The sequence below is a fragment of the Solea senegalensis genome, linkage group LG11 (genome assembly GCF_019176455.1).
Source record: "Solea senegalensis isolate Sse05_10M linkage group LG11, IFAPA_SoseM_1, whole genome shotgun sequence".
Classification (NCBI taxonomy): Eukaryota; Metazoa; Chordata; class Actinopteri; order Pleuronectiformes; family Soleidae; genus Solea; species Solea senegalensis.
The window spans coordinates 7,581,554-7,594,242 of record NC_058031.1 but is presented as its reverse complement, the minus strand read 5'-3'; the positions used below and the strand labels follow the sequence as shown (position 1 = coordinate 7,594,242).

The 12,689-nt window shown below is 42.0% G+C and overlaps 1 protein-coding gene across 1 annotated transcript in view; it reads right to left on the bottom strand.

Annotated features, from left to right (window-relative positions):
- Window positions 1-15: 15 nt before the first annotated feature.
- itga5 (integrin, alpha 5 (fibronectin receptor, alpha polypeptide)) overlaps window positions 16-12,689 on the bottom strand; it is a 33,755-nt gene continuing 21,081 nt past the window's right edge. The window contains exons 19-30 of the mRNA XM_044038264.1: window positions 10,795-10,862; window positions 9,303-9,453; window positions 9,081-9,173; window positions 8,384-8,463; window positions 8,199-8,279; window positions 7,991-8,096; window positions 7,558-7,716; window positions 6,853-6,960; window positions 3,800-3,913; window positions 3,028-3,129; window positions 2,806-2,928; window positions 16-2,704 (exon numbers count right to left, since the gene is read on the bottom strand). Coding sequence (XP_043894199.1) covers window positions 2,621-2,704; window positions 2,806-2,928; window positions 3,028-3,129; window positions 3,800-3,913; window positions 6,853-6,960; window positions 7,558-7,716; window positions 7,991-8,096; window positions 8,199-8,279; window positions 8,384-8,463; window positions 9,081-9,173; window positions 9,303-9,453; window positions 10,795-10,862 — 1,269 coding nt within the window. The 3' untranslated portion in view covers window positions 16-2,620. The remainder of the gene's footprint in view (window positions 2,705-2,805; window positions 2,929-3,027; window positions 3,130-3,799; window positions 3,914-6,852; window positions 6,961-7,557; window positions 7,717-7,990; window positions 8,097-8,198; window positions 8,280-8,383; window positions 8,464-9,080; window positions 9,174-9,302; window positions 9,454-10,794; window positions 10,863-12,689) is intronic.

Below are 12,689 nucleotides of genomic sequence, written 5' to 3'. Positions count from 1 at the left end.
ATGACAGCACAGGGATTTGTGAAAAGGGATTTTTTTTAAATTTTATTTAAGTACAAACCGACAAGTAAAAACAGACCTCCAAATACCTTTTCCCCTGCTTCAAACAAAAAAGTTCCCCCCCCCCAATATGGGGTGAGAAAAAATCACAACAAATTAGTCATCATTTGAATCAGTCTCTCTCTTTGTGATAAATATGTACAACTTCTTTTTGAAAGTCCTGGAGAGAGAAAATGGGCTTAGACGAGAAAAACATGGAAACAAAAAAATAAAACAGTGCCTTCTCCTGTTGTAACAATGGAGGAAGTGGTAAAATGATCATAAATAATATGTGTCCACCTGTTCATACAAGAATGTCCATGTAGACAATGTTAAAGGATATAAATCAATTATCAAATGGAGATTTCATGGTTCATTTAACAAATATTAAATCACCGTCCAATGAGAGGGTCATTATTAAAAGCGTGAAATGGGCAAACACATGTTGAGGTTAATGGTGGCGTTTAGACAGATGCAACAGCAGAGCACATAAATCTTCAAACTACAGTATGTCAACATTCCCGAGTTCAACTCGGACATGTTCTGGTGGTTGTGTTTCTGTGTCAGTCTGTGGTATTTAAAAAAAAAATCAACAAAGTCAGGAAAGTGGTCCAGCAAGTGGTGCATACATCTGAAGTGGGGGAAAAAAACAAACAGTTTCACACTTTTTCACAAATATTTTTAGTGAGAAAGCAAGTGAAGTGAGTGAAAAGCCACAACCTCACAAAGGATTCATTCTATGTGCTTATCACATAGTATTTCAACACAAAAATGTCTGGTTTTCACACACAGTCCATCACAAATTAAACATAACACAAAAGAAAGCACTGTAATATTTAAAAGAGTAAATATAAATATTGCACTTCCAAACAACATTGAGTTCCCAGCACCAAGCTGTTATCCCTTTATGAGAGGTACAAGACATCCAGTAGGATGCTAACATCTGGACGGTAGCCCTATAGTGACTTTGTGTATCATTTCCACTGAGGTTTATTTTTAATCCATGATTTGCCATTAAACAAGTCACCCAGAATAGTGACTGTATTTGTGGTGTCATGATTAACAGTGATGGAGAATGGCTTAATTTTAATGATCACAAGCTACAAGGTGGTAAAGGGATAAACAGGACAAGGGCGTGGGAAATGTAATCAATCCATACACAAAACAAACATTCATAAATACACCATTCACACAAATGCATGTGCACATGAAATCACACGCAACTCTTAATTCCAACTCAGACATTTCATATTTACATTTAAGGCACATAAAATCTATGTACATGACAAATACAAAAAAAAAAAAAAGTTCAGTCCCTGTAGCCTTTTGGTAGTGGGATGACTTGAGACACTTCTCTTTCAAAACATTTGCAGGCAATCGAAAACTACAGTGTCTCACAGTTAAACACAGACTGTAAGAAAATGGATCGTACACACCCACAGAGTGGTGATCCTGCCATGATCTGTCAAAGCTACAACACCGCTGATTGTCTTTGGAGCGGGACGTTATTACACTACCATCTGGTCATTTGCTTGTACATTGCTTCCATGGTCGTATAAGCTCAACCCAAACTGAGTAGGAGTAAAGACAGCAAAAAATATTCTGCATCAGAACATTGCCTTTTTGTGCTGCCAGAAGCACCGTACTGCTTCGAGCTTAATGTGAGGTTCCACAAGTCTTTGGTGGTTCCAGTCCCCATCCCAGTTCGACTACAAAGCATTGGTAACTCTGAACTACAACAAACAAGATTTTCCTTAAACAAAAGTGATCAGTAGGAGTCAAAATCAGAACTCAAAGGAACATCAAACAGTGAGTCTCTGCTGTCTTTGGAAATATATCAGTAGATTTCCTTTGAGTGCAAACAAAGAAAAAGAACTCAACCAGCACTGTCCACCATCCTGAGGCAGAGAGAGATCATTTTCATGCACAGCTGAGAAACATCTATCCAAGCATTTTAATACCCGCTTCTCCTGGTCAGGGTTGCAGGCTGCTGGAGCCCAGTAATGGGCAAGAATCGGTCGGGGGAACACCTCAGATAGGTCAGGAATTAGATACTACAAACTACTGGAGCTATTGGCCAGATTAGGTTACCGGTTTGGTGACTTAGAAACCTGATAAGTGATCTTCTACCAATAAAAACATGTGTACATGTTCTGGAGATATCAGGGGAGCACTATTAGGCCTCAGCAGGCAGTGTGATTCACAGCTCCAAGCTGCCACGTGCTACATCTCAGAGACAGTGAACACATCAGACCATTAGCACCAACATTTTAACAGGTGTTACTGAATTTCATCACAGGAATCCAAATGTTAAGTCTAATGTTAGCCTCTCGGCCCTGACAAATGTCTTATTTGGTAACATTCCTGACCTGCCAACAAACATAAATAAAGAAAAGAAAAACATTCATTTGGCTTGAAGATCTTTGGATTCTTTTTTGTGTTCTTCTAGTGCAGCACAGTGGAGTTCCAGTGGTCTCTCTCTTTCCCTTCAAATGCTTTCTGATCCACTCTACATGTTCCATTGTGTTTCTTCGATACCAATCATACGGCCAGGTACTTTGGTTCTGAAAACTCTGCTGTTCATTTACGCCTCAGAGGCAGCCTGTGGTTTTAGATGCGCTTTCTCCATGGCAGTGCCGTAAGGTAGAGATCGCTTAAAGAAGCCAAACTGCAAAAACAGGACAACAATATTTTAGAAAACAGACATAGACAAAATTAGCTAAATCAAATGTCATTAATATTTAAATGTCTGTTTCAAGCAGCACTTACCTTGTATAGTACATAAATTAGTAACGCCAGAAGCAGTAATCCAGCCAGAATGGCCAAGATGATGATCCACAGAGGAACAGAGTTCTCAATGTCTGGTTTGTTCCACACCACTGGGGTCACCACCTGAGAATATGAGCAAAATGTGTCACCAAAGAGCCAAAAGAAATATGTTATATGTGTATAAAGTAATCCAGCTAAAAGAATAATGAATAACTTCAATACCTTTTTGTGTCCACTGGGTGAGTATTTTGGTAGGATGGCATAAGGCATCTTCTTCACACTATATCTGGCCAGGCACTCCAGCACATAATGCTTATAGGCCCTCTGAAATAAGAAACATCACATGATGAGCAGATTCCAAAACGCAAACATGCAATTCACTACTTGTGCACTAGATGGCAACAGAGAACAGGTGCATCTCACAAAGAAAAACCCTTTCAGCATTCCTATCCCATGAGCAGCTGGGACTACCAGATAATGCATTTTCAATACATTCACACATTTGCTACATGTTAGCGCATGCAGGGGCCGGTAAACAGTCTGTGTGAGGCTCAGACATAGTGGGAAGACAGTGATGTAAACTGGTAGACGGTGCAGTCAGCACAGCCGGTCTTTATGCTCAGTTTGCAACTGTCATCTCATTTGTTAAAGGCAAATATGTGAGACTTGGAATACTGACAGTATAACAACCTGGTTCAGACCCAATTCAGATGCCTCGTCAACACAAACCAATATGCGAGACTGACAGTTGCTGCTATTTGTCTTTGGTAGCCACACATTTGAGGTTTTGACTCTCGGCATTTTCGTTTTTGACGCTTTAATGAAAAATGGCTTTTCACTTCCAGCCAAACACTGACATGAAAAAATACACAGACACCGATCCGTGGTGCGCAGCGTTTTCCCTCTGCCATGTTTTTGTGATCTGGTGAAAGCACATGGTCATAAAGAATACATGTCTAGTGAGCCTGTAATACAAAGGTCTTCTCCCACAAACCTCGATGAAGGTCTCGGCCCAGATGCGAGAGCGCACTTTGAGGATCGCTGTGGTCCCTCTCTCCAGAAGACCAACTTTGCACTGCAGCGACCAGCACTCCACATTTGAGCATGACTATGGAAACAAAGAGAAAGACATGAACACATTTTTAATAAATGTTAGCTAAGATCATTGTGCATTGATAGAGCTGTAGTGCATAACTGTTGTCATTTTGCTGTTTATGTTATTATTCTGCCTCCGTGAACAAAAACAACGCAGCATTATTAGTTTGCTACGTCCTACATCTGAAAACTGTCTTGCCATCAAACTAATCACTTCCTGTGTGCGGCACGGGAAATGTAAACACCTCTATACTGAAACACACAGAGAGCGTTGTGTGGAACTGATTCATTCACTCATTAAACAATGATTTCAATCTAATTGACATTTGGTTAGTTTTAAATGCAGGTAGTGTGGAGTCAAACAGGGAAAAAGTGATTCAGCAAATGATGGCAGGATAAATAACAGGCCTGTTAATGCTGAAGGTCAAATAAATATAACAAAGAGTCCAATGTTACGACCCTTGTTCCACGCCTGCTTCGAATTAGATTGAAGGAATGTCATGAGACTGTAAAAATGCAGCACGCACCGCATTATTGTCCAACCGCTAAAACCAGCCAGGTTTTTCTCAAGACTATAGAATACACCCATCTTAATTAGGTCCTCATAATGCAGCTTGGTAGATTTAACATTTTAAAACATTAACATTGGATGATGCAGTGTGTTTTGTAGCTGGTGCTGTAGCCAGACCACCCCCAGACTGAGAGGTTTTGGCGGGTTTCCGGTGGGAATGCATTAGTTTACTTATTTCACCAAGTTGGGCAAACACAGGAGGAGAGGAGAGTACCATCATCTTTGCTTTAGGCTTAGATTTAGACAGAGTTAATGAGGGTACTCAGACAATCAGGGAGCATATCAGTCCTATCCTTCCTGCTCAACCTCCTCGATGCCCCAGAGCAGTGGGGCCACAAAGGTTTGTGGAAATGACATGAACATGGTTCAATGCCAAAGATGCCTCAGACCCAAGTCCCACGTGGGAAAGATCTGAATCTCGGGGATATAAGGGCTGTTCCCACAGCTTAAGATAAAATAACAGTTTGGCTTGAGAACGCAGCTGCTGTACAGAGAAGGCCTGAACAAGTTAATATTCGGTAAAGGAGTTTTTAATTGATAATACAGTGAATCAATTTGCCTATTGATGGAAAATCAGTTTTAAATTACAGTTGAAGATTCTAGATACTGAAATCTGACAGTGTCGATTGGATCACATAATTGTTAAACGCAGCCATTATTTTACAATATTATGTGAGAACTATTATTATTTTAATATTGATCACTTTCTAATAGTGATAGCTAATGCCTTTTTGAATGAATGGACTATATACCAATGTTTTACAGATCTGTCATAGGCAAATAAAAAGCACATCATCTTTGACAGGCTGTGAAAAACATATTTCTGATTATTATTATGCACAAATTAATTTGTTATTTCATGAGTAAATATGTGTTGGTCTCACACCTTCTATTTCATTATCAAGGCTTCAGTTGCATTTGTTAATAATTTGTTTTGAGATTTTTCCACAGTTGGTGCATCAAGTGGTCCTGATGAAAGAATAAGATGAAACAAGACGTATCTGCCTGCCAGAGAAATATATCACAATCTGGAAACTGCTTACAGTTTACAACTTACAAGGTTTTATAACATCGCACTAAAGATATATCACTTGTACAATAACGTCCAGAGCGTAAACATTACAAAACAACTCAAGTGCTGCAACAAAAACAGAAATACTAAAATAGGATTTTTCTAAATTGTTCTTAAGTGACAATTTTCTACATTGCAACTGCAATTACATTCAGTCCTCTGTTCTCTCCCTGCAACTAACGTCTTCAAAGACTAAGCAGGTCATTCCAAAATTCTCTTACATGACCTCAACCAAGCATCACTGAACACAAATGCACTTTAAGCAGGAGACTAAAAAAATAACCTAAAGTGCAAACATGGCAAACTGGAGAATAGCATCCTTCACACTAAAGTGTCACTGGACATGCCTGATAAACGAGCATGGTTAAAAGCGACAGGCGCATGGACAAAGACCTCATTGATGGAGGCAGGTACACAAAGACAAAGGCGGAGAGAGAGAGAGAGAGCGGCTACATGCAGGTGGACTGATCAATAGACCCAGTGTGTGAAGGTTAACGGCGTCACAAAACACACACAGAGCTGAAAATTAGAGAGCGGTCTGTGAAGTTACCAATGCATCACTGACAAAAAAAAGCCACCCATGTCCGACATGTTCTCAGCCTCTCCGCCCCTCCACCACTACTAAAGGCTCTTTAATGTTAATCACCACAGAGAGACTAGCCTGTGCCCTTTGACCCCTCTCTTTTAAAGGACTCATAACTTAATTACCCAGTCCCAGGGACTTCATGTATGAATGGGGCCAATGTCACCAGAATAGGTTCATATTTGCAAACTTAATGCATTGCAATACATTCATTTCTTTACAACCTTCAGCGTGTGTTTTTAACAGAATCTTGATGTGGCGTGTAAGTGGCCCAAAACTGAGTTTAACTGAATAACCACAATCACCCTAAACTGTAGACTCAAGACATTCAATCACTTTTAAGTCGCCTATTACAATAGACTTCACCCTTTGGCCTGACAACACTCACTCATGCACACAACAGTGTGTATATACATTAGCATTTGGAATGTGGATTGGCAAGAATTTGCAAGGCAATATATTGTATTTTTCATGGTAAAAATAACAATGTCTTAAGCATAAACAATGTACAGTTTTCTTTGTCTTGTGGTGGAAGAAAGAATAATTAAATAGGCCATGCTATGTAATGGTATGAGGTTTAAATCAACACAAAACCACGTCAAAAATATGTCCATGTCGTTACAGCACAAAGAATCCATACAATATCACGTATTGATATTGTGTAACACCTCTCATAAACATGTACAGTTCATATAGAATGTGACAGTTGCTCTGTAGGCATCTTACCAGGTTGGTCAAATCAGCGAGCTGATTCCTGTGGGCATCCCGCCTCTCTATGTGGTGCTCGTTGGCCTTCAGCGCCAGAATAGGTGGTTCTGTGGACGTGTGCTGGAGCTACAGGAGTGAAGAGAGCCAAAAAACATGTGAGCCATTAGGACAAGGCACACACTGACCTCACCAAGCAGAAGAGCACACCACCCTTTCTGTCAATATAAGACTTGATGTTAGCATGACCCTGAGGCTTTTTGTCATTAATCAGAAGCATGTGAGTCCTACTCATGGATCTTCATGGAAAAACGGAGTACTTAGCAATTCACCAGGGGAAAAAAAAACATTAGCTAAGACAGATGACCACTTACAGCCCTGCTCAACATCTGTCATGCTTCAAATGTAAACACAAACAACTGCATTGGATAGTATGCCCACAAAATCCCAAAGCTAAAAACTCAGTATTAGGGGCGCAGCACTGGTTGTCAAAGATCAGAACGTCTTGCTGAGCACAGGGAAGAGCTGGAACATCAAAGCAGTGGTAGGATGAGTGTCCTGGGTGGGGCCATGAAGCTGGGAGGGGGTGGGTGTGGACCCAGAAGCAAGAAGATCCAACCCTTAATCATACATCTGACTAGGAATCAGTGAGAGAACTTCACTGTCAGATTTTGGCTCTTTTGACCATGAGAGGTGTGCATCTGTGCTTTTCTGCAAGTTACTCACTTTGAGGTGTCGGTGGTTCATGTTCTTGTCTGTGGTGCAGTTGATGGGTCCTTCTGTGGAGAACTCCAGAGGGTAGAGGAGAGTGAGACCCTGGACACTGAGGGGGCAACGCAGCTCAAGCAGGGTGTGGCTGATCCGACTGGGCCCGTTATTCAACAGCTGGAAAATGAAAACAGGAAAATGAAATGGCTGCAGTAAATCTATAAACCTATATTTGACATTGCATTAATCTTGAAATAGGCAGAATAAAGGAGAGCACTGTTCATTGTCGCCCAAGTGAAAGAGGATCTACACAGCCCGAGAATAAATCACACTGAGAACAGTTTTCCTTCTTTGCTGCCCTGGAAGGTTGACTTGCTTTATGAACAGTAGGATCTGTTTTCCAATGTGATCTGCTCAGCCTCAATGAGTTGCCACAGCTATGGCTGATTACCTCATAGATGTGTTCCACTGCAGGCCCGACATCCTGCTCCACCCCATAGTTTTTGGTCACCTTCCAGTTGGCCGGTGGGAAGAACACTTTATCTGGTCGAGACACACTGATGAAGAGATGGGAAGGTGTGAGAACGTTTAGAAGGTGACATAAGGAACTTAATAAAGTTCCTACAGTTCATACGAGGAAATCCTAAACCTCGGCTCACCCTTGCAGGATGACGTCAGCCTGGACAACCACCTCCAGCTTGTAGGGCACAACCTCACTGTGGGAGTTATTCTCATTTTTGCTGTGGAAACAAAGAGTTTGTGATGAGGTAGGAGCAGTGGAGGTCAGTACTGTTGGAACTTATTACTCAGAATGTTTCTCATGCGTGTTCACATCAAGCTGTACCTGCGAATCTGCAGCTCAAACTGAACCGTTTTGTGCGTGTCTTTCAGCCGTGGCACGGTGAAGCGCAGACCTGCCCACAGCTGCAAAGACAAGACGACAGACATGTGAATCCTCTGTTATTAGCTGCCATCAAAAATGAGGTCTCAATCCACAATATTTTCTATGACCCACTAACAAGTAACAGAAGAGGGGAGTTGGTAACAGCCGTCTAAGTGTCAACACAAGGTTTACGACACGTTATTATGATTTCAGACACATTTGTTCTCCACAGAATCTGCATTTAATCTCAGCTTGAACCTCAGTAACACTCAAATCTGAGCTCTCTCAGAAATAACAAAAGTGCAAACTCTATGACTAATGTTTGTTTTTAAAATGGAGAAGTCTGTCTGTCAGTTAACACTTACAAGACAGTCTCCCTTCACAGACCTATTAAAAGCATGCCAGCTGATGACTCCACCATTATAAAGGGGGGACTCAGTGGGGAGCTGAGGGCACAGATGGCGTCTGTAGTTCTTGTCACAACATTTCCTGACACATACTGACTTTTCCGATGTTGTTCACACCAAAACTGCGGATGGCATACAGCCTTTTCAAACAAAGCAGGAAACTCATTTCCACTGACAAAACACATATTACACGCACTACCACATACGACAAGCCTTAAAATAACTGGGTCAAAGGACAATGATGATCTTACAGTGGTGCCGGACTTCATGGGGTTTCCTAAATCACAGCTGAGGTATCGAGTCTGGTTCTCGGTCTCGTAGCTGCAGGTCAGCTGCGTCAGGCTCTGGAAACCCAAGAGGACAAATGAGTCAAAACTACAGCAATAAACAATCATCAGGGAAAGCACTAAAACAAGAGTCCCAGGATGTGACAGGAAGTTGTAGGTTTTCACTCGGTTTGCAGTTCTCCTAACCTCATTATTGCGAGCAATCCCGCTATAGTCAGCTTCAGGGGGCAGCACCACATACAGTTCTGCTTCGTACGCCCCTCCTTCACCCTCATTCTTGGCATTAAATGTCAAGGTCAGTGAGTTGTCGTCGCCCAGGTAGACTTCCTTTCTGTCCCTGATGAGTATGCATTCAGAGAAAGAATTGATCACAAATCACAATCACAGTTTAGACAAAAAATAAAAAAGGATAGAGGTGAGTGTGACTTATATGAGTAAACAATGACATTCTTTGTCTGTGTTCGTGGACTGAACACACTGTTGTTAAATTAAACAAATACATTTTGTAATTAGTTTAAAAATCACTTAATGGTACATCTCATAAAGCAACCCAATTAAATATAAACCTTTCCAATGTGGTGATAAAGTGGTACATGCTGTAAAACAACACACAGTGCTGTAAAACGCTCTCTCGCACTCCCTGCACCTCTCTGCACAGCTTAGAACAATGAGAAATGCCTTATGGAATGGAGGGCCACACAGATGCTTTTAATTACGGTCCCCTTTCATAAAGCAAGGCAGGAGAGTAAGAGAGAAAGGATTTGTGAAGCTGATCCTCTGCCGGGCCTTACAGTCAACCTCAGACTGACTCTGACTGCCTTTGCATTTTTAAAACAGAGCAAAAGCCTCAAGACTAGAAAACCTTGAAGGTTCCCCGAGGGACCCTTGGTCTACAAGGTTATGTGTTTTGGCAGTAGAATAGAAGGAACAACATTGCAGGAATGGTGGATACTTTATTTCTGAAATTCCTAGATCATGCCCATCCCGTCAGCCCGTCTTGCTACTATTAGGCTTCAATACTGTGCTACAGGTCAGACAGAAACATCAAGCTATTATTTTTAATTGCACCAATCACACTTTCTGCAGTTTCATTTTCCACGACGCACTTGGGTGGAGTGCAGCACTACCAGGACACAATCACAGCAGGTTCTTCCACACATGATGGATCAGTCATATATTAGTTAAAAATGAAGGCAGATGTTAGATAAATATAGGAATGTGAAATCAAAATGACAGAGCAGAGAAGGGAGTATCAGCGCGGCTGTTACTTCTGAGGAAAACGCAAACAGATTTCTCGAATCCAAAGTGTGACGGGCGACGTGCTCCTGATGGCTTCAGAAAAAGGCGAGGTCCTCCATATTTTACAAACACATCCCGTTTATCTCTCCTGCCTTTTGACTGTTTGACGTTACACCTGCAGAGCAGAGCTGTGTCCCTGCTCTGTGTCCCCACACTGCAGCAATAACTGTAGCTATTAACAGCCCCCGCTCTGGTATGCTAATCTACAGAAAGCCGCAGAACAACAAAAACAGCTGCATTTATGCTTTAGCACTCAAATCCATGCTCCCATCTGCGCAACAGAGGTGAAGAGTTCAGTGTCTGGTAGCCTGTTCACATTTTATAGTGTTTTCTCTGCGATTTTTAGAAATACAGTACATGAGGAGATGAACGCACTCACCCGTGAACTGCCAGCTTCAAATCAGGAACACAGATATTGTCCTCTCCGCAGTCCAACAGAATCTGGGCCTAGAAGACGATTGAAGGTGTTAAAATAATTTCAAGAGAGGCTGCAGATCATGAACATACAGGAGGGAATATAAAACACTGTTCCTTGACATGTGTAGAGAATTAGGCACACAAAATAAATCAGATTTCGGCTTAGAGGTGACAACAGGATGAGTATAGCAAGATGCGACATGTGGTATGACTAATACATTCCACCACAGCCTCCTGATAACCTCCCACCACAGACACCTGGACTGCCCCTCCTTATTTACAACACATCATCCGAGCACATCAGACAGTCACAAAAACAATGTTACGGCTCAGAGGGACAAAGACTGACTTAGTGAGGTCATGTCAAGCGTAGACACAGTCCGGTGAACCAGCTGTGCAGGCGCACACACACACACACACACACGCACTTTCTGCTTGCGACGCAAAAGGAGGAAACGGCGAACGGAGCCCTCGCTCGAGGACATACCCCCGAAGAGCTAAGCACAAAGTTGCCAGCCCTCACCAGCGTGCCACATCACAGCACTATGTGGTGAACCGCGCTTTCACCACATGCTACGCCACCCGACGAACCACAGCAGTATATGATCATATGGAAATTGGGAAGCCTGCGACCTAGAGGAACTCTTTCAGACATAGGATCTCTCTGTTGACCTGAAAATCACAAGTGGAGGTTCACAGATTACAGTGAAGGGTAAGACAAGAAAGAAACAAAAACACTGCTGGATAAGTGGATGACCGCTGAACGTGTGGCAGGGCAGCATCCCTGCGGATCGCTAAATTGCATCCCGCTGCGACTGTGACAGTGTGACGATGCTCATGATGATGATGATAATAAATAGAAATGGAGGAGGAGATTAGAGAGCCGAGCGCCCCTCTTGTCATTACACCATGCAGGGGCTTTAATTATGGACACCATGGTAACCACCATGCTAAGTGCACCCTGATCTGAGAAAACAAAAGCTGCAGGCCTGTCACCGTTGTTAAACAACATCAACACCGATATTATTTCATCGGACAAAATGAGGGTAAAAGTGAAATAAAAAAAACTGTGACCATTAATCAAAGTCACAAACTTTTGCCCAGATGTTATCATTTTAAGAACAATGGTGGAATGAATGCAGCTTTTTTTAAGCCTTTTTTTTTTTAACATGGTGACAACAACTTAGATCATTACTGATTTTGCACAACTGTATCTCTTCACACAGGATCTGAGAGGTGCTGCAATTAATAGATGATGCCATAACTCATCATCTAGAAACATGTGGGACATATTAAGCAGAGAGAGAGAGAATGAGCCTTGTGACAAGCACATAAACCATATCTCATTCTCACTCCAGCTTGAAAATAGTCAGAACTTGGCAGAAGTCAATGAAATGCTACATGGCCTACCACATACTCTCAAAGCATATGTGGAAATCAATAGGGCATCATGTGTATGATCAAGGCCGCGTATGCGATATAATCGCCACCCTGTTACATTCACATAGTCTACAGAAAGATTAATGAAATATGTTGGCAGCCTGACATTTCTCCCACACGTGTTTTACACACACACACACACACACACACACACACACACATGCATACACATACAGTTTGCCCTCTGTGGTGTTTGGCAAATGGAGCTTTTTCACAGTTAAGGTTGACGTTTTAGCTCAGGCTCATCTCAAGGTCTTGGTTCAGCAATAGACCACATCTGTTGGAGGCCCAACAGCTTTGATATCCAGGGAAGGGCATCAATGACAGGGTTTAGTCCTGATCCAACAGGAATAAGATAGAAACAGACCAGGATAGAGAGAAACCAAAGAGAGGGAGGAAGAAATAAACTACACTGAT